This window comes from Schistocerca gregaria, chromosome 11 (genome assembly GCF_023897955.1).
Source record: "Schistocerca gregaria isolate iqSchGreg1 chromosome 11, iqSchGreg1.2, whole genome shotgun sequence".
Taxonomy (NCBI): Eukaryota; Metazoa; Arthropoda; class Insecta; order Orthoptera; family Acrididae; genus Schistocerca; species Schistocerca gregaria.
The window spans coordinates 70,927,712-70,950,942 of record NC_064930.1 but is presented as its reverse complement, the minus strand read 5'-3'; the positions used below and the strand labels follow the sequence as shown (position 1 = coordinate 70,950,942).

The following is a 23,231-nucleotide window of genomic DNA, read 5'->3' as shown; positions in this document are numbered from 1 at the left end:
CTACTGGCCATTAAAATTGCTACACCACGAAGATGGCGCGCTACAGACGCGGAATTTAACCGACGGGAAGAAAATGCTGTGATATGCAAATCATTAGCTTTTCGCAGCAATCAAACAAGGTTGGCGCCTGTGGCGACATCAACAACGTGCTGACATGAGGAAAGTTTCCAACCGATTTCTCATACACAGTTCACCGTCGTTGCCTGGTGAAACGTTGTTGTGATGCCTCGTGTGAGGAGGAGAAATGCGTACCATCACGTTTCCGACTTTGGTAAAGGTCGGATTGTAGCCTGTCGCGATTGCGGCATTGCTGCTCGCGCTGGTCCATATCCGTTAACAAAATATGGAATCGGTGGTTTCAGGAGGGCAATACGGAACGCCGTGCTGGATCCCAACGGCCTCCTATCACTAGCAGTCCACATGACAGGCATCTTATCCGCACGGCTGTAACGGATCGTGCAGCCACGTCTGGATCCCTGAGTCACCAGATGGAGACGTTTGCAAGACAACAACCATCTGCACGAACAGTTCGACGACGTTTGCAGCAGCACAGACTATCAGCTAGGAGACCGTGGCTGCGGTTTCCCCTGACGCTGCATCACAGACAGGAGCGCCTGAGATGGTGTACCTGACGACGAGCCTGGGTGCACGAATGGCAAATCGTCTACTCTTCCGATGAATCCAGGTTCTATTTACAGCATCACAATGGTCGCATCTGTGTTTGGCGACATCGCGTTGAATGCACATTGGAAGCGTGTATTTGTCATCGCCATATTGGCGTAGCACCCTGCCTGATGGTACGAGGTGCCATTGGTTACACGTCTCGGTCACCTCTCGTTCGCATTGACGGCACGTTGAACAGTGGACGTTACATTTCAGATGTGTTACGACCCGTGGCTCAACCCCTCATCCGATCCCTGCGAAACCCTACATTTCAGCAGGATAATGCACGACCGCATGCTGCAGGTCCTGTACGGGCCTTTCTGGATACAGAAAATATTCGACTGCTGCCCTGGCCAGCACATTCTCCAGATCTCTCACCAATTGAAAACGTCTAGTCAATGGTGACCGAGCAACTGGCTCGTCGCAATACGCCAGTCACTACTCTTGATGAACTGTGGTATTGTGTTGAAGCTGCATGGGCAGCTGTACCCGTACCTGCCATCCGAGCTCTGTCTGACTGAATGGCCTGGCGTATCAAGGTCGTTATTACGGCCATAGGTGGTTGTTCTGGGTACTGATTTCTCAGGATCTATGCACCCAAATTGCTACAAAATGGAATGATATGTCAGTTTTAGTATTATTTATTTGTCCAATTAATACCCGTTTATCATCTGTATTTCTTGTTGATGTAGCAGTTTTAATGGCCAGTAGCGTATATTCCGAGATCCACAGTGTCCAGAGTCTGCTGAGAATACCACATTTCTGGCTCTGCCTCTCAACCCCGGCGGCCTTCACTTAACGACCGAGAACAGCGCTGTTTACGTCGAGTTTTCAGTGCTAATAGACAAGCAAAACTGCTTGTGAGACATACTGTGAGCATATCAGTTAGTAGAGTGTGGCGAATTCTGGCGTTAATGAGCTGTGGCAGCATAGACGAGTGACTCAAGTGGCTTTGCTAACAACACATTGCCTTCAAGACTCTACAGGACCCGTGACCATCAGCTGGTCCCTAGATGACTGGAAAACCGTGGCCTGATCGGATAAGTGCCGTTATCAGTTAGTAAGAGTTAAAGTAGCGTAGAAGTTTGGCGCAGACCCCCACGTAGCCATGGACTCAAGTTATCAACCAGGGACAGTGCAACCTGGTGGTGGGTCCATAATGGTGGGTGTGCGCTGTGGTTAGAGGATCTGCATTGGGTCCTCTGGTGCAGCTGAACAGATGATTGAGTGGAAATGCTCATCCTTAGCTAGCCATTTATGGCTTCCTTGATTCCAAACAATTATGGAATTTTTATGGACGCAACTGATCTGGAGAACATTCTGGACAATTCGAGCGGATCATTTGGCCAGAGATCGCCTGACATGAATCCCAGCCAGAGATTTACAGCACATAATCGACATACCAGTTCATGCACAAATACTGCTCCAGCAACACTTTCGCAATTATGGACGGCTATAGAGCCACCGTGGCTCCGTATTTCTGCGAGAGACTTCCAACGACTTGTTAAGTCCATGCTAATAAGCCCTGCTAAACCCGCAGGGCAGGACAAGTTGTAGGGATTCTGGAAGGGGGCCAGAATGGGCGGCTGTCAGTTACACCCCAAACGTAACACTTTATTTAGTTGTCCAAACATTACAGCGCGACTTCTAAGCAACAGACTAGTAGATGCACATGTGGGGAAGAAGGTTTCCCAGAACACACTGTCCTTTTCTGCGGGCAGCAGACAAACATACGTGTCAACCACCAGTACACACAGAACGAATTACATGCGATGTTGCGTGACCCATACCAGTGGACAGAACTAAATACATTGACTTACGTAATCTCTCAAATCACATACACAGAATACCTACGCAACAGACCATACAGAAGGCAAGTCGGTTCACAAAGACAGCAGAGCGCCCATGGGTTGGATGACACCGCCGATATCTCTAGGCAAGGAGAAGACACCGATTCGGCCCAAAACAACGACATCGATGATCCTTAGTGGCAACCTGTTTGACAATGACAGGTCAGGAAAGCCGATGCTAGGTGCTTATGAATCAACAAACCCACACATCTACGTATGTAGTAGCACCATCATGTCTAGCGAGATGTGTATAGTGACCTAGGAGGGGTTAAAGAGAGGTACCTCTTCAAGTTGCCTTTGCCTCCTGGTGAACAACGATGCACGGCCTCGATGGAAGGATCTTAATTGTAGTTCCTTGTTCCAGAGCCCAGCCAGACAGATGCAGTGATGTAGATCGGGAAAAACCACCGTCGAGGCCAGGTAGTTTGTGCAGCTGGGAGGTGCCAGTTGCAGATCAGTTGACAAGAGTAAGAACAAAAGTAGGATACGCATGAAGTGCCATTTTCAATTCTCTTCCTTTGTTTTATATTCATGTTAGCTTAAAATGCTGTCGGGCATGGTCGGCACTTGGATGGGTGACCATCCAGGCCGCCATGCGCTGTTGCCCTTTTTTGGGGTGCTCTCAGCCTCGTGATGCCAATTGAGTAGCTACTCGACCGAATAGTAGCGGCTTCGGTCAAAGAAAACCATCATAACGACCGAGAGAGCGGTGTGCTGACCCCACGCCCCTCCTATCCGCATCCTCCACTGAGGATGACGCGGCGGTCGGATGGTCCCGGTAGGACACTCGTAGCCTGAAGACGGAGAGCTTAAAATGGTAGACATAGTAAAGGAATTGTGGATGGCGTCCAGCGGCTTAAAGTACATTCCAAGACGCTGGCTGCTAGGTGACGGGAACCTCTCCTTCTATATTCTTCCCTAACTTCTTTCAACTCTTCTTATATATCAAAACTTTCTTTTGTATTATCATCATCTTACCATTATATTCTTTGTAAAGTTATGAGATGCTGCACATTACACCATTTGTGGAAACAGAACAAATAGAGCCCGCCTCCACATGGCGGGACACGGGCAATGGTGTGAATGGGGTCAGGAGTCAGGGTGGTGTATCACCAGCGACTCTGATCCCCGAATCCAGTAACAGCAGCCAAGTGGCTTTCAACGACCCACCATAAAAAATCAGAGGGTGGGTAAAAAATAAGAGCAGCAAGTGAAAAAAAAGTCTCAATTTGTCACCATCGCGCTGCCATCAAATTCCATTGAAATGGAATGAAATGTCGTGTGACGAGGGCCTCCCGTCGGGTAGACCGTTCGCCTGGTGCAAGTCTTTCGATTTGACGCCACTTCGGCGACTTGCGCGTCGATGGGGATGAAAGGATGATGATTAGGACAACACAACACCCAGTCCCTGAGTGGAGAAAAATCTCCGACCCAGCCGGGAATCGAACCCGGGCCCTTTGGATTGACAGTCTGTGGCGCTGACCACTCAGCTACTGGGGCGGACATCAAATTCCATTACTAGACCTTTCTTCTTCGTACAAGATGCTTAATGTGGTCTTCCCATCTGCCAAATGGGATTTCTGAACGAGAAAGCTTCTGCATGACCTATCACCAGTCATCCAATGATATTAAATGTTTTTGATTCCAGTCTTTGATCACAATATCAGTACTTTACACGATGACCGGTTTCAGTCTGTAATGACCATCCATGGTGTAAAACAGATCTGGAAATGGTCATTACGTTCCGAAACTGGTTTTTGGCTAAAGCAGGGATCCCCAAACTATTTTGGACAAGTGACCCCTTTTCCAAAATGAATTGTTACCTCAGACCCCCATGGACAAATTACCTACTTTTAAGATCAACCCCTTATTCATAATGGTCCGCTAACTTAATACAGTTGCTACAGAGTGTTATTTTTCATTCTGACTTAGGTCAGTAGAAGAGTGAGAATTAGCAATGCTTTAAGTTAGCAGATCATTATGAATAAGGAGGCCTATCTTTAGTTTTTTCCTATTAATAGAATATACGTAGGTACTAAGGTACCAACTGAAAAACTTTGCACTTGGTTAAGTGAGTAAAGTTGACTTCATTTTCTCATCAAAATTTAACAGAATAAAAAGATGTACGCTTGAACTCATTATCTTACACAAGCTTGTCCACACAGACTTGCGAGTTTTTCATCTTGTACGAACTTGAGATTTTAAATTACGGCAACAATGCTATTTCCTACAAAAATGTTAATTATTCGTAGTACACGTAACACAACATAAACAATACAGTACCTACCTATCTTGAAACTTTTAAATTAGAACTTGTGTTAATTTAATAGGGGTCGATTTTCAGACCTCGTCGACCCCCAAAATCAGTTTTCGTTTATGTCGACCCCAAGGGGTCGATGTCGACCACTTTGGAAATCCTTGGTCTAAAGAATTGATATTGTGATCAAAGACTGGAATACAAAACATTTGCATGACCTTTCCTGATATGAAAATCCTACTGTAGCCTACTTTGTGACATCACTCTGAAATGGTAATCACTTGCGTATCCAGGCACACGGAAAATTTCTTGAAGTTGCTTGACTGCCGTCTCGAGCTGTACCTTCCAGATTTGCGGCATAGTACCGCAGCAGCTGTACTTTGTCCCTCCTGCTGGTGTGCCTAACAGCACCGTGTTGTACTTTCCAGGAGGAGCTGGTCTGCTGGTGTGCGTAACAGCACCGTGTTGTACTTTCCAGGAGGAGCTGGTCTGCTGGTGTGCCTAACAGCACCGTGTTGTACTTTCCAAGAGGAGCTGGTCTGCTGGTGTGCGTAACAGCACCGTGTTGTACTTTCCAGGAGGAGCTGGTCTGCTGGTGTGCGTAACAGCACCGTGTTGTACTTTCCAGGAGGAGCTGGTCTGCTGGTGTGCGTAACAGCACCGTGTTGTACTTTCCAGGAGGAGCTGGTCTGCTGGTGTGTGTAACAGCACCGTGTTGTACTTTCCAGGAGGAGCTGGTCTGCTGGTGTGCGTAACAGCACCGTGTTGTACTTTCCAGGAGGAGCTGGTCTGCTTGTGTGCGTAACAGCACCGTGTTGTACTTCCCAGGAGGAGCTGGTCTGCTGGTGTGCGTAACAGCACCGTGTTGTACTTTCCAGGAGGAGCTGGTGTTCCACAGTGAGGACTACGGCGGTGGCGGACGCCTGAGCGCGGTGGTGGGCCGCGATCTGTGTGCTGGGGACCTGTGCCTGCTGCTGGCCGCCAAGTCCCTGGCTGCCAAGGACCCCAGCTGGGCAATCGTCGAGGTCTGGCCACGGCTCGGCATTGGTACGTTTCCAAAAAACTCCTTCCTCACTGATACTATGTGTGTGCGTGATAATGATACTGTTGTCTGCAGAGTCCCTGCCTGCCAAAGACCCCACCTGGGCCATCATCAAGGTCTGACTACAGCTTGGAATTAATATGTCCCCAAAAAACTCCATCCTCACAGCTGTCCTCTGTGCAAGTTGAAACGATATTACTGACTACACAGTCTCTGGCTGGCAAAGATCAAAGCTGGGCCATCACCGAGGTCTGACTACAGCTTGGCATTAATACCTGCCCAAAAATCTCCTTCCTTATTGCTCTCCTCTGTATAAGTGGTAATGACATTAATGACTGCACAGTCTCTGGCTGCCAAATACCCCAGCTGCCCCATCACCGAGGTCTGGTCATTGTTCGGCACTGATATTTTCCCAAAAGCTCTATCCTCATGCTATTCACAGTATAAATGGTAATGGTAATGATGACTGCAAGGTCCCTGGTTGCCATAGACTCCTGCTGAGACATCATCAACATATGGTCACATCTCAGCATTGGTCTGTTTCCAAAAAAACTCATTCCTCACTGCTACTATTTGTTTGAGTAATAATGGTAATGTTTTCTGCAGAGTCCCTGGCAGCCAAAGACCCCACCTGGGGCATTATCAAGGTCTGACTACAGCTTGGCTTTAATATGTTCCCAAAAAATTCCTTCCTCACTGTTGTCCTCTGCATAAGTGATAATTATATTACTGACTGCACAGTACTTAGCTGCCAAATACCCCAGCTGGGCCGTCACCGAGGTCTGGTCACTGTTCAGCACTGATATGTTTCCCAAAAGCTCCATCCTTGTGCTATCCTCAGTATGCGTGGTAATCGTAATGCTGACTGCAAAGTGCCTGGCTGCCTAGGACCCCAGCTGGGCAATCCTCGAGGAATGGCCGCACCTTGACATTGGTTCGTTTCCAAAAAACTTCTTCCTCACTGCTACTATGTGTGCGAGTGATAATGATAATGTTGTCTGCAGAGTCCCTGGCTGCAGGAGACCCCACCTGGGGCATCATCAAGGTCTGACTACACCTTGGCATTAATACATGCCCAAAAAACTCCTTCCTCACTGCAGTCCTCTGTATAAGTGGTAATGATATTACTGAGAGCACAGTCCCTGGCTGCCAAAGACCTCAGCTGGGCCATCACCGTGGTCTGTCCATTGTTCAGCGTTAATATGTTTCCCAATAGCTCCAGCCTCATGCTATCTTCAGTATAAGTGGTAATCGTAACGCCGACTGCAAAGTCCCTGGTTGCCATAGACTCCTGCTGGGACATCATCAAGGTATGGCCACACCTCCGCATTGGTACGTTTCCAAACAACTTCTTCCTCACTGCTACTATGTGTATGAGTGATAATGATAATGTTTTCTGCAGATTCCCTGGCTGCCAAAGACCCCACCCAGGGCATCACCAAGGTCTGACTACAGCTTGGCATTAATACCTGCCCAAAAAACTCCTTCCTCACTGTTGTCCACTGTATAAGTGGTAATGATATTACTGACTGCACAGCCCCTGGCTGCCAAAGTCCCTAGCTGGGCCATCACTGAGGTCTGGTCATTGTTCCTCACTGATATGTTTGCCAAAAGCTCCATCCTCCAGGTATCCTCAGTATGAGTGGTAACGGTAATGCTGACTGCAAAGTGCCTGGTTGCCATAGACTCCTGCTGGTGCATCATCAAGGTATGGTCACACCTCCGCATTGCTACATTCCCAAAAAAACTCCTTCCTCACTGCTCTTCTCTGTACATGTGGACTGCAAGGTCCCCATGTCGAGGTCTGCTTGTGGCTTGGAGTTGATGTATTGCCAAAAAACTCCTCCCTCTCTGTCATCTTCTGTATAAGTAGGATTAATAACGGTGACTACATAATCTGCTGTCCACGGGAATGGCATGTGTGCCACCGTTAAAAATCAGAAAGTAACTAACAAACTCCTCCCTCACTACCATCGAACAGCTAGAGTAACAGAGTCTGAAAGTTGTAATTACTGCTGATGCAAAGTTATTAGCTGCCAAGGATACAAATTTATTCATCATAGAGCTGTGGCAGTACCTTATCATTGGGTGTATCTTCTACATTGCCCTTGCTGGCACCCCTTATGATGTTTCAGTGCAGTTTCTACTTACTGTTGACCTCAAACTCCCTGGCTGCCAACGATACCAAATGCATTATTATAGAGCTGAGATCACAGGTGTGAATTGGTATATACATATCAGGCTTCTTTCCCATTACCATTGTAAGACCGAATAGGGATGGTGATGCCTAAAATTTGTGCTCACTGCTGACTGAAGAGTCCAAGAACTCCAGCCTGGCCATAGCTCTTTGTAGGTATGTGCCCAACAGACTTCATTCTCACAGCCATTGTAAAACTGGACTGGAATGCTGATGTACTGCTAATGGCTGGTCACAGAGTGGATGACTGTTGAGAAAGAGCACTAATATAGATGTGTGAATGTTGCAAGCTAACACTGTCTACCCACAGAACTATTTCCTCACTGGTGATTTCGTGTCCATAGTCCAAGAATACTGCTAGGGCAATTATCTACAGGACCTAGGTAAAGGCACTTTTCCTGGCACTGTACTGATGTTGAGATGCGGCTCTGTGACGTCCTTGGGCAGGTAGTATGTACGGTTTGAGCTAACGTAAATATTTAAGCAATCCAAGAAACAACCTCCAGTACTTTATCAAGGCCAGGTGGTGGTGATGGTTACTGTTTAACGTTCCGTCGACAACGAGGTCATTAGAGACGGAGCGCAAGCTCAGGTTAGGAAACGATTGGGAAGGAAATCGGCCGTGCCCTTTCAAAGGAACCATCCCGGCATTAACCTGAAACGATTTAGGGAAATCACGGAAAACCTAATCAGCATGGCTGGAGACGGGATTGAACCGTCGTCCTCCCGAATGCGAGTTCAGTGTGCTAACCACTGCGCCACCTCGCTCTCAAGGCCAGTTATGGGCAATTGATCACCAGTATTTTCCCAGTGCCGCCCATGAAGGTTGTTGTTGTTGTTGTTGTTGTTGTTTTGGTCTTCAGTCCTGAGACTGGTTTGATGTAGCTCTCCATGCTACCCTATCCTGTGCAAGCTTCTTCATCTCCCAGTACTTACTGCAACCTTCATCCTTCTGAATCTGCTTAGTGTATTCATCTCTTGGTCTCCCTATACGATTTTTACCTTCCAATGCTAAATTTGTGATCCCTTGATGCCTCAGAACACGTCCTACCAACCGGTCCCTCCTTCTTGTCAAGATGTGCCACAAACTCCTCTTCTCCCCAATTCTATTCAATGCCTCCTCATTAGTTATGTGATCTACCCATCTAATCTTCATCATTCTTCTGCAGCACCACATTTCGAAAGTTTGTATTTTCTTCTTGTCCAAACTATTTATCATTCATGTTTCACTTCCGTACATGGCTACACTCCATACAAATACATTCAGAAACGACTTCCTGCACTTAAATCTACACTCGATGTGAACAAATTCCTCTTCTTCAGAAACGCTTTCCTTGCCATTGCCAGTCTACATTTTATATCTTCTCTACTTCGACCATCATGAGTTATTTTGGTCCCCAAATAGCAAAACTCCTTCACTACTTTAAGTGTCTCATTTCCTAATCTAATTCCCTCAGCATCACCCGACTTGAATGTTGTTAGCTGACACGAATTTGAAGTTGCGTCCCAGTACCTACACAAGTGGACTATAGATGCAGTCAAGTCTTCAAACGAAGCACTCGAGCTACAGATAGACGCCATCCAGGAACATATGGCCCCAGTAGACTATTTTTGGGAGGTGCATGTGGGGCCTGAAGATGACATACTGAATTGCCAACACTGGTAGAGAAAATAAAATAAAGTAACATGTCAATTGCAAGGCTGTTAGACGAATTTAATTGTTAAATACACTGAAGAGCCAAAGAAACTGGCATACCTACCATGTCAAAGATTGCACGGCCCCTTCTGCCAGAAGTTCGAGTTCTCCCTCAGCCGTAGGTGTGTGTGTTGCCGTTACAGTAGGTTAGTTTAAGTAGTGTGTAAGAGATTCCGAAATCAGATACTGGATTGTAAGGCGTACCCAGGAGCAGATATAGACTCAGATCACAATATAGTAATGATGAAGAGTAGGCTGAAGTTAAAGACATTAGTCAGGAAGAATCAATACGCAAAGAAGTGGGATAGGGAAGTTCTAAGGAATGACGATATATGTTTGAAGTTCTCTAACGCTATAAGGAGTAGCGCAATAGGCGCACAGTTGAAGAGGAATGGACGTCTCTAAAAAGGGCCATCACAGAAGTTAGGAAGGAAAACATAGGTATAAAGAAGGTAGCTGCGAAGAAACCATGGGTAACAGAAGAAATACTTCAGTTGATTGATGAAAGGAGGAAGTACAAACATGTTCCGGGAAAATCAGGAATACAGAAATACAAGTCGCTGAGGAATGAAATACATATGAAGTGCAGGGAAGCTAAGACGAAATGGCTGCAGGAAAAATGTGAAGACATCGAAAAAGATATGATTGTCGGAAGGACAGACTCGGCATACAGAAAAGTCAAAACAACCTTTGGTGACATTAAAAGCAACGGTGGTAACATTAAGAGTGCAACGGGAATTCCACTGTTAAATGCAGAGGAGAGAGCAGATAGGTGGAAAGAATACATTGAAAGCCTCTATGAGGGTCAAGATTTGTCTGATGTGATAGAAGAAGAAACAGGAGTCGATTTAGAAGATATAGGAGAGCCAGTATTAGAATCGGAATTTAAAAGAGCTTTGGAGGACTTACGGTCAAATAAGGCAGAAGGGATAGATAACATTCCATCAGAATTTCTAAAATCATTAGGGGAAGTGGCAACAAAACGACTATTCACGTTGGTATGTAGAATATATGAATCTGGCGACATACCATCTGACTTTCGGAAAGCATCATCCACACAATTCCGAAGACGGCAAGAGCTGACAAGTGCGAGAATTATCGCACAATCAGCTTAACAGCTCATGCATCGAAGCTGCTTACAAGAATAATGTACAGAAGAATCTAAAAGAAAATTGAGAATGGGCTAGGTGACGATCAGTTTGGCTTTAGGAAAAGTAAAGGCACGAGAGAGGCAATTCTAACGTAACGGCTAATAATGGAAGCAAGGCTAAAGAAAAATCAAGACACGTTCATAGGATTTGTCGACCAGAAAAAAGCGTTCGACAATATAAAATGGTGCAAGCTATTCGAGATTCTGAAAAAAGTAGGGGTAAGCTATAGGGAGAGACGGGTCATATACAATATGTACAACAACCAAGAGGGAATAATAAGAGTGGACGATCAAGAACGAAGTGCTCGTATTAAGGAGGGTGTAAGACAAGGCTGTAGCCTTTCGCTCCTACTCTTCAATTTGTACATCGAGGAAGCAATGATGGAAATAAAAGAAAGGTTCAGGAGTGGAATTAAAATACAAGGTGAAAGGATATCAATGATACGATTCGCTGATGACATTGCTATCCTGAGTGAAAGTGAAGAAGAATTAAATGATCTGCTGAACGGAATGAACAGTCTAATGAGTACACAGTATGGTTTGAGAGTAAATCGGAGAAAGACGAAGGTAATGAGAAGTAGTAGAAATGAGAACAGCGAGAAACTTAACATCAGGATTGATGGTCACGAAGTCAATGAAGTTAAGGAATTCAGCTACCTAGGTAGTAAAATAACCAATGACGCACGGAGCAAGGAGGACATCAAAAGCAGACTCGCTATGGCAAAAAGGTATTTCTGGCCAAGAGAAGTCTACTAATATCAAATACCGGCCTTAATTTGAGGAAGAAATTTCTGAGGATGTACGTCTGGAGTACAGCATTGTATGGTAGTGAAACATGGACTGTGGGAAAACCGGAACAGAAGAGAATCGAAGCATTTGAGATGTGGTGCTATAGACGAATGTTGAAAATTAGGTGGCCTGATAAGGTAAGGAATGAGGAGGTTCTACGCAGAATCGGAAAGGAAAGGAATATGTGGAAAACACTGATAAGGAGAAGGGACAGGATGATAGGACATCAGCTAAGACATGAGGGAATGACTTCGATGGTACTAGAGGGAGCTGTAGAGGGCAAAAACTGTAGAGGAAGACAGAGATTGCAATACGTCAAGCAAATAATTGAGGACGTAGGTTGCAAGTGCTACTCTGAGATGAAGACGTTAGCACAGGGGAGGAATTCGTGGCGGGCCGCATCAAACCAGTCAGTAGACTGACGACCAAAAAAAAAAAAAAAAGTCTAGGGACCGATGACCTCAGCAGTTCAGTCCCTTCGGAATTCACACACATTTCAACACACACACACACTCACACACACACACACCCCTGCCTAATATCGTGTAGGACCCCCCTAAGCAAGCAGAAGTGTCGCAACACGACGTGGCACGGACTCGAATAATGTCTGAAGTACTGCTGGAGGGAACTCCCACCATGAATCCTGCACGGCTGTACATAAATCCGTAAGAGAACGGGGGGGAGGGGGTATCTCTTCTGAACAGCACGTGGCAAGGCATCCCAGATAAACTCAATAACGATCATGTCTGGGGAGTTTGGTGTCCAGCGGAATGTTTAAGCTGTGGAGAGTGTTCCTGGAGACGCTCTGTAGCAATCCTGGACGTGGGGGGTGACGCATTGTACTGCTGGAATTGTCGGTCAGAATGCACAGTGGACATGAATGGATGCAGGAAATCAGACAGGATGCTTTCGTATGTGTCGCCTGTCAGAGTCGTATCTAGACGTATCGGGGGTCCCGTATCATTCCAGCAGCACATGCCCCATACCATTACAGAGCCTCTACCAGCTTGAACAGTCCCATGGTGACAAGCAGTTTCCATGGATTCATGAGGTTGTCTCTATACCCGTACACGTCCATCTGCTTGAAACAATTTGAAACGAGATCGTCAGACCAGGTAACAGTCCAATGTCGGTGTGGACTGGCCCAGGTGAGGTATAAAGCAGTGTCGTGCAGTCATCAAGGGTACACGAGTGGACCTTCGGCTCCGAAAGCCCATATAGATGATGTTTCATTGAATGGTTCAAAATGTTCAGATGTGTGTGAAATCGTATGGGACAACTGCTAAGGTCATCAGTCCCTAAGCTTACACACTACTGGACCTAAATTATCCTAAGGACAAACACACACACCCATGCCCGAGGGAGGACTCGAACCTCCGCCGGGACCAGCCGCACAGTCCATGACTGCAGCGCCCCAGACCGCTCGGTTAATCCCGCTTGAATGGTTCGCACGCTGACACTTGTGGATGGCCCAGCATTGATATCTGCAGCAATTTGCGGAAGGGTTGGACTTCTGTCACTTTGAACGATTCTCTTCATGTGTCGTTGGTCTTAAATGTTCTTTTTCCGGCCGCAGCGATGTCGGAGATTTAATGTTTCCCGGATTCCTCATATTCGCGGTACTCTCGTGAAATGGTCCTATGGGAAAATCCCAACCTCCTCGCTGCCTCAGAGATGATGTGTCCCATCGCTCCTTCACCGTCTATAAGACCTCGTTCAAACTCGCTTAACTCTTGATAAGCTGCCTTGTAGCATCAGTAACTGATCTAACACTTGCGTTGCAGACCGCAGCGCCGTATTCTGCACGTTTACATCTACATGGTTACTCTGCAGTTCACACTCGAGTGCCTGGCCGAGGGTTCATCGAACTATTTTCATACTACTTGTCTGCCATTCCACTCTCGAATGGCGCATGGGGAAAATAAACACCAAAATCTTTCCGTTCGAGCTCTGAATTCATATTTTATTACGATGATCATGTAGGTAGGTGTCAACAAAATATTTTCGCATTCGGAAGAGAAAGTTGGAGATTGAAATTTCGTAAATAGATCTCGCCGCAAAGGAAACCGCCCTTGTTTCAGTGACTGCCACCCCAACTCGCATATCACATTACTGACACTCTCACCCCTATTGCGCGATAACACGAAACGAGCTGCCCTTCTTTGCACTTTTTCGGTGTCCTCCGTCACTCCTACCTGGTAAGGATCCCACGCCGCGCAGCAATATTCCAGCAGAGGACGGACAAGTGTAATGTAGGCTCTCTCTTTAGTGGCTTTGTCGCATCCTCTAACTGTTTTGCCAAGATAGCGCAGTCTTTGATTCGCCTTCCCCACAATATTATCTATGAGGTTTTTCCAATTGCTCATAATTGCAATTCCTAGGTATTTACTCGAATTGACAGCCCTTGGATTTGTGCGATTTATCGTATTCTCAAAATTTATCGGATTTCTTTTACTACTCATATGCATGACATCGTACTTTTATTTGTTTAGTGCTAATTGCCACTTTTCGCACCATATACACTCCTGGAAATTGAAATAAGAACAGCGTGAATTCATTGTCCCAGAAAGGGGAAACTTTATTGACACATTCCTGGGGTCAGATACATCACATGATCACACTGATAGAACCACAGGCACATAGACACAGGCAACAGAGCATGCACAATTTCGGCACTAGTACAGTGTATATCCACCTTTCGCAGCAATGCAGGCTGCTATTCTCCCATGGAGACGATCGTAGAGATGCTGGATGTAGTCCTGTGGAACGGCTTGCCATGTCATTTCCACCTGGCGTCTCAGTTGGACCAGCGTTCGTGCTGTACGTGCAGACCGCGTGAGACGACGCTTCATCCAGTCCCAAACATGCTCAATGGGGCACAGATCCGTAGATCTTGTTGGCCAGGGCAGTTGACTTACACCTTCTAGAGCACGTTGGGTGGCACGGGATACATGCGGACGTGCATTGTCCTGTTGGAACAGCAAGTTCCCTTGCCGGTCTAGGAATGGTAGAACGATGGGTTCGATGACGGTTTGGATGTACCGTGCACTATTCAGTGTCCCCTCGACGATCACCAGAGGTGTACGGCCAGTGTAGGAGATCGCTCCCCACACCATGATGCCGGGTGTTGGCCCTGTGTGCCTCAGTCGTATGCAGTCCTGATTGTGGCGCTCACCTGCACGGCGCCAAACACGCATACGACCATCATTGGCACCGAGGCAGAAGCGACTCTCATCGCTGAAGACGACACGTCTCCATTCGTCCCTCCATTCACGCCTGTCGCGACACCACTGGAGGCGGGCTGCACGATGTTGGGGCGTGAGCGGAAGACGGCCTAACGGTGTGCGGGACCGTAGCCCAGCTTCATGGAGACGGTTGCGAATGGTCCTCGCCGATACTCCAGGAGCAACAGTGTCCCTAATTTGCTGGGAAGTGGCGGTGCGGTCCCCTACGGCACTGCGTAGGATCCTACGGTCTCGGCGTGCATCCGTGCGTCGCTGCGGTCCGGTCCCAGGTCGACGGGCACGTGCACCTTCCGCCGACCACTGGCGACAACATCGATGTACTGTGGAGACCTCACGCCCCACGTGTTGAGCAATTCGGCGGTACGTCCACCCGGCCTCCCGCATGCCCACTATACGCCCTCGCTCAAAGTCCGTCAACTGCACATACGGTTCACGTCCACGCTGTCGCGGCATGCTACCAGTGTTAAAGACTGCGGTGGAGCTCCGTATGCCACGGCAAACTGGCTGACACTGACGGCGGCGGTGCACAAATGCTGCGCAGCTAGCGCCATTCGACGGCCAACACCGCGGTTCCTGGTGTGTCCGCTGTGCCGTGCGTGTGATCATTGCTTGTACAGCCCTGTCGCAGTGTCCGGAGCAAGTATGGTGGGTCTGACACACCGGTTTCAATGTGTTCTTTTTTCCATTTCCAGGAGTGTAGAAATCCTCTCTAGATTATTTTGTAGTTGGAATTGATCGTCTGATGATTTTACTGGACGGTAAATTACAGCGTAATCTGCAAACAATGTAAGTGGGCTGCTCAGATTATCACCTAGATCATTTACACTACCCTGCGGGACGCCAGATATGATGATTCACGAATCCAGTCACACGACTGAGACGATACTCCATATTCAGGCAATTTGATTAATAGTCGCATGTGAAGAATTGCATCAAAAGCCTTCTTGTGATCTAGGAATATGGAATCGATGTGAGACCCCTTGTGGACAGCATTCATGGGAATAAAGAGCTAGCTGTGTTGCAGAAGAACGATATTTTCTGAATCCATGTTGGCTATGTATCAAGATGATTAATAATGTCCGAGTACAGTATATGCTCCAGAACCCTACTGCAAATTGAGGTCAGTGATATGGGTCTGTAATTCAATGGGTTACTGGTATTATCTGTCTTGAATATTGGTATGACCCGTGCTACCTTCCAGTCTTTAGGAACAGACCTTTCGTCAAGTGAGCGGTTGTATATAATTGCTAAGAAAGGTGGTATTGTGTCTGCATACTCTGAAAGGAACCTCATTGGTATACCATATGGACCGAAAGAGTTGCCTTTCTTAAGTGATTTGAGTTGCTTCACAACACCTAAGATATCTAGTTTAATGTCACTCATGCTAACAGCTGTTGCGGTTTCGAATTTTGGAATATTTACTTCTTCTTCCTTCGTGAACCAATTACAGTAACATTTCCATCGATATCCCGCAGTGACACATATACACTAGTGGCCATTAAAAATTACTACACCACGAAGATGACGCGCTACAGACGCGAAATTTAACCGACTGGAAGAAGATGCTGTGATAAACAAATGATTAGCTTTTCAGAGCATTCACACGAGGTTGGCGCCGGTGGCGACACCTACAAAGTGGTGACATGAGGAAAGTTTCCAACCGATTTCTCATACACAAACAGCAGTTGACCGGCGTTGCCTGGTGAAACGTTGTTGTGATGCCTCGTGTAAGGAGGAGAAATGCGTACCATCACGTTTCCGTCAGATTGTAGCCTATCGCGATTGCGGTTTATCGTATCGCGACATTGCTGCTCGCGTTGGTCGAGATCCAATGACTGTTTGCAGAATATGGAATTGGTAGGTTCAGGAGGGTAATACGGAACGCCGTGCTGGATCCCAACGGCCTCGTATCACTAGCAGTCGAGATGACAGGCATCTTATCCGCACGGCTGTAACGGATCGTGCAGCCACGTCTCGATCCCTGAGTCAACAGAAGGGAACGTTTGCAAGACGAGAACCATCTGCACGAACAGTTCGACGACGTTTGCAGCAGCACGGACTATCAGCTCGGAGACCGTGGCTGCATCACAGACAGATTCGACGACGAACCTGGGTGCACGAATGACAGAACGTCGTTTTTTTCGGATGAATCCAGGTTCTGTTTACAGCATCACGATGGTCTCATCCGTGTATGGTAACATCGCGGTGAACGCACATTGGAAGCGTGTATTCGTCACCCTCATACTGGCGTACCAGCTGGCGTGATGATATAGGGGATGCCATCGGTTACACGTCTCGGTCACCTCTTGTTCGCACTGACGGCAGTTTGAACAGTGGACGTTACATATCAGATGTGTTACGACCAGTGGCTCTACCCTTCATTCGATCCCTGCGAAACCCTACATTTCAGCAGGATAACGCACGACCGCATATTGCAGGTCCTGTACGGGCCTTTCTGGATACAGAAAATGTTCGACTGCTGCCCTGGCCAGCACATTCTCCAGATCTCTCACCAGTTGGAAACGTCTGGTCAATGGTGGCCGAGCAACTGGCTCGTCACAATTCTTGATGAACTGTGGTATCCTGTTGAAGCTGCACGGGCAGCTGTAGCTGTACACGCCATCCGAGCTCTGTCTGACTCAATGCCCTGGCGTATCATGGCCGTTATTACGGCCAGAGGTGGTTGTTCTGGGTACTGATTTCTCAGTATGTATGCACCCAAACTGCGTGAAAATGTAATCACGTCAGTTCTAGTGTATTTGTCCAATGAATATCCGTTTATCACTTGCGTTTCTTCTTGCCGTAGCAATTTTAATGGCCAGTAGTGTATGTCTATTTCGATACGCATGGCTATACTAGTTTCTTTGGCGCTTCTGTGTATATGAGTTGTCGACAATGGATCAGCAGAGAGTGTAAGGTTCATTCTGGCGCGTTGCCTTTAGCGTAAACGAAGGGTTATTCGGTTGCTGGTACAACAGCGGCAGGGTGCGGGCGGCCCCTGTGGAGCGGCTACTTTAGCCAGGGCTTTCTGGTACAACAGCGACAGGGTGCGGGCGGGCCCTGTGGAGCAGCTACTTTAGGCCCGTGCAGAGTTGCGGTAACAGCCAGATTACCGCAAGCCGCTTCCGAGAATGGAATCCTCAGAGCGCGGGCTGTATAGAGAGGCGGCGGCGGCGGCGGCCATGATGGATGTCCGCCTTGCTGGTGGCCACCTGCCACGAGCAACAGGCCACGTCCCGAGCTGTAGGCAGCCACAGCGGCCGGGCCGCCATTAATCACGCGGCCCATCTGATGCTGCCGACCGGCTTCAAGGCTCCCCCCTTCTGCCCTCCGAGCCTGACTAAAGGTTTCTCCACGCCACGCCTGGGCACGGAGCAAGGCGCCTTCACCGCGGCCTGTCACGTTGTCTGAGGCCCCGGCAGCGAAGGCCCGAGCGGCAGAAGCCGCGCCGGCCCGCACTCTGCCGGCAGTCCGATATATCTGCGCTTAATCAACTTCAGTATCGGCCCTCTATGTATGGATTAAAACTATCGATATACAGACTGAAGAAATATCGACGTACTGACATGCAAGAATATGTAGCTTTCGTGCACTGGGTTATAAGGCCGCGTTATACACTCCTGGAAATGGAAAAAAAGAACACATTGACACCGGTGTGTCAGACCCACCATACTTGCTCCGGACACTGCGAGAGGGCTGTACAAGCAATGATCACACGCACGGCACAGCGGACACACCAGGAACCGCGGTGTTGGCCGTCGAATGGCGCTAGCTGCGCAGCATTTGTGCACCGCCGCCGTCAGTGTCAGCCAGTTTGCCGTGGCATACGGAGCTCCATCGCAGTCTTTAACACTGGTAGCACGCCGCGACAACGTGGACGTGAACCGTATGTGCAGTTGACGGACTTTGAGCTAGGGCGTATAGTGGGCATGCGGGAGGCCGGGTGGACGTACCGCCGAATTGCTCAACACGTGGGGCGTGAGGTCTCCACAGTACATCGATGTTGTCGCCAGTGGTCGGCGGAAGGTGCACGTGCCCGTCGACCTGGGACCGGACCGCAGTGACGCACGGATGCACGCCAAGACCGTAGGATCCTACGCAGTGCCGTAGGAGACCGCACCGCCACTTCCCAGCAAATTAGGGACACTGCTGCTCCTGGGGTATCGGCGAGGACCATTCGCAACCGTCTCCATGAAGCTGGGCTACGGTCCCGCACACCGTAAGGCCGTCTTCCGCTCACGCCCCAACATCGTGCAGCCCGCCTCCAGTGGTGTCGCGACAGGCGTGAATGGAGGGACGAATGGAGACGTGTCGTCTTCAGCGATGAGAGTCGCTTCTGCCTTGGTGCCAATGATGGTCGTATGCGTGTTTGGCGCCGTGCAGGTGAGCGCCACAATCTAGACTGCATACGACCGAGGCACACAGGGCCAACACCCGGCATCATGGTGTGGGGAGCGATCTCCTACACTGGCCGTACACCTCTGGTGATCGTCGAGGGGCACTGAATAGTGCACGGTACATCCAAACCGTCATGGAAACCATCGTTCTACCATTCCTAGACCGGCAAGGGAACTTGCTGTTCCAACAGGACAATGCACGTCCGCATGTATCCTGTGCCACCCAACGTGCTCTAGAAGGTGTAAGTCAACTACCCTGGGCAGCAAGATCTCCGGATCTGTCCCCCATTGAGCATGTTTGGGACTGGATGAAGCGTCGTCTCACGCGGTCTGCACGTCCAGCACGAACGCTGGTCCAACTGAGGCGCCAGGTGGAAATGGCATGGCAAGCCGTTCCACAGGACTACATCCAGCATCTCTACGATCGTCTCCATGGGAGAATAGCAGCCTGCATTGCTGCGAAAGGTGGATATACACTGTACTAGTGCCGACATTGTGCATGCTCTGTTGCCTGTGTCTATGTGCCTGTGGTTCTGTCAGTGTGATCATGTGATGTATCTGACCCCAGGAATGTGTCAATAAAGTTTCCCCTTCCTGGGACAATGAATTCACGGTGTTCTTATTTCAATTTCCAGGAGTGTATTTCCTATAAAATAATCGACGTTCAAACCCTCTGCTGGGCTCTTTGGCTCAAACGGCTCTGAGCACTATGGGACTTAACTTCTAAGGTCATCAGTCCCCTAGACCTTAAAACTACTTAAACCTAACTAAGGACAGCGCACACATCTATGCCCGAGGCAGAATTCGAACCTGCGACCGTAGCGGTAGCGCGGTTCCAGACTGTAGCGCCTAGATCCGCTCGGTCACCCCTGCCGGCTGCTGGGCTGTTTCTCAGGATCTTCCAGTTTCCACTTCTTTTGGAACACTGTCAAAGACTATAAATAAAATGTTGCGTGATACCACGTACTTACACGTTTGTGACTATTACAGCGCCATCTACCACAAATCGAAAAAAGTGGTCCTACTAAAACATTCATATTTCTTTACGTACCACACGAATATGTAATAAAAAAGTCGGTTCCTGTTTTACAAAAACCTGCTTGATATCCGTTTGACCTATGGCAGCGCCATCTAGCGGGCCCACCATAGCGCCATCTGGTTTCCCCGTTCAAGCTAGGCAGGTTTCGATCTCTGTAGTTTTTTCGTTTGATGCTTATTTCGTGAGATTTCTGGCCCGGTCAATATGGCGAAAAAATACGTGTACGGATGAAAGGACTTGGTGTACTTGCTGAGCATGTAACTGTAACTGGTGATGTAACCTAACTGTAACTGCTGATGTAACCCTGTAGTATAATTATTAATAAAGTCTGATCTGTAGCGTCAGTCGCCAATCGCTAGACGTACATCTGGTGAACGGGGGCTCAAGGATGCAACAATTCGAAAAAATCGAAAACATTATTATATTTATATATAAACAATAATATATATATATATATATATATATATATATATATATATATATATATATATATATATATAGCGTGGTGCATTCATTGTGCCCGGGTCAAATATCTCACGAAATAAGCGTCAAACGAAAAAACTACAAACAACGATACTTCTCTAGCTTGAACGGTGAAACCAGAAGGCGCTATGGTTGTCCCGCTAGATGGCGCTGCCATAGGTCAAACGGATATCAACTACGTTTTTTTTTAAACAGGAACACTCACATTTTATTACATATTCATGAATGTTTTAGTTGGACCACTTTTTTCGCTTTGTAATACATGGCGTTGTAATAGTCACAAACACATGGCTCTCAATTTTAGAGCAACAATTGGTAACAGATACGCTTTTTAAAATACAATAGAGGAAATTTATTTCAGTTATTCCAATGTGATACCTGTACTTATCATTTCTGAAAACGCATGCTGTTACAGCGTGATTACCTGTAAATACCACATTAATGCAATAAATGCTCAAAATGACGTCCGTCAACCTCAGTGCATTTGGCAATACGTGTAAAGACATTCCTCTCAACAGCGAGTAGTTCGCCTTCCGTAATGTTCTCACATGCATTGACAATGCGCTGACGCATATTGTCAGGCGTTGTCGGTGGATCACGATAGCAAATATCCTCCAACTTTCTCCACAGAAAGAAATCCGGGGACGTCAGATCCGGTGAACGTGCGGGCCACGGTATGCTGCTTCGACGACCAATCCACCTGTCACGAAATATTCTATTCAATACCGCTTCAACCGCACTCGAGATATGTGTCGGACATCCATCATGCTGGAAGTACATCGCCTTTCTGTCATGCAGTGAAACATCTTGTAGTGACATCGGTAGAACATTACGTACTAAATTAACATACATTGCACCGTTTAGATTGCCGTCGATAAAATGGGGGCCATTCCATAATGCCGCACCACACATTAACCCGCCAAGTTCCTTGATGTTCCACTTGTCACAGCCATCGTAGATTTTCCTTTGCCCAATAGTGCATATTATGCCGGTTTACATTACCGCTATTGGTGAATGACGCTTCATCGCTAAATAGAACGCGTGCAGAAAATCTGTCATCGTCCCGTAATTTCCCCTTTGCTCAGTGGCAGAACTGTACACGACGTTCAAAGTCGTCGCCATGCAATTCCTGGTGCATAGAAATATGGTACGGGTGCAATCGATGTCGATGTAGCATTCTCAACACTGACGTTTTTGAGATTCCGGATTCTCGTGCAATTTATCTGCTACTGACGTCCGGATTAGCCGCTACGGCAAGTAAAACACCTACTTGGGCATCATCATTTGTTGCAGGCCGTGGTTGACGTTTCACATGTGGCTGAACACTTCCTGTTTCCTTAATTAACGTAACTATTCGACGAACGTCCGGACACTTGGATGATGTCGTCCAGGATACCGAGCAGCACACATAGCACACGCCCGTTGGGCATTTTGATCACAATAGCCGCACATCAATACTGAAGCTTTGTAACTGGTAGCGACAAAATAAAATGAAATCATAAGGACGGCTGTAGCTGTTTTTATTTATTTGTCTGGTAGATGTGGTCTGGATTGACCCACCAGAGCAGCCGCGTGCGCTAACACTCGGGATCAAATCCACCTGGAGGATTGACAACGAGGGCCGGTGTGCTGGCCAGCCTGGAAGGGGGTTTTAGGCTGTTTTCCACATCCCACTAGGTGAATACCGGGCTGATCGCACCGCTTCCTGGACTCGGGAGGGCGCGCCGGCCTCAGATCGAATCCACCCGGAGGATTAACGACGAGGACCAGCCTGGATGTGGTTTTTAGGCGGTTTTCCACATCCCACTAGGTGAATACCGGGCTGATCGCACCGCTTCCTGGACTCGGGAGGGCGCGCCGGCCCCAGATCGAATCCACCCGGAGGATTAACGACGAGGACCAGCCTGGATGTGGTTTTTAGGCGGTTTTCCACATTCCACTAGTGAATACCGGGCTGGTCCCCACGTCCTGCCTCGGTTACAGGCGTCGCAGAAATTTGAATGACGTCCGCACTATTTCACGATTTACACTAGACGAAAACAGTTGGTGTACACTGGTTCCGTCTTGGGGCGGCAGGAAGGGCATCGGGCAACATTGCCAAATCCGCCGACCCTGCGAAAGAAAGATGTGGTCTGGAGAGCTGCTGCCGTGCGGGTGGATGTGTTGGCTGTGGTGTGGGAGGAAGTGCGCTGTTTGGACCGCGCGAGATTTAAAGCTGTAAACATTGGCCCCGGCCCAGGGGGGCGCCACGCCCGGCGCCAAATACCTCAAGGTCTGGGCTCAGCTGCCGCCGTGACGCGCCAACTGGTGTTCCGGGAAACTCGACGCTGACCTGCGCTAGAACGGGCCGAAGTGAGGCGCCCGCCCGTCGCCCATATAAATAGACACCGCGGGGAGCAGCTCCCGTCGGCCCGGCTGAAGTG

At 48.1% G+C, this 23,231-nt stretch overlaps 1 protein-coding gene across 1 annotated transcript in view; it reads left to right on the top strand.

The window, feature by feature from the left end:
• LOC126295216 (growth factor receptor-bound protein 14-like) overlaps positions 1-23,231 on the top strand; it is an 857,388-nt gene that overhangs the window by 434,981 nt on the left and 399,176 nt on the right. Inside the window, exon 4 of the mRNA XM_049987559.1 lies at positions 5,649-5,817. Coding sequence (XP_049843516.1) covers positions 5,649-5,817 — 169 coding nt within the window. The remainder of the gene's footprint in view (positions 1-5,648; positions 5,818-23,231) is intronic.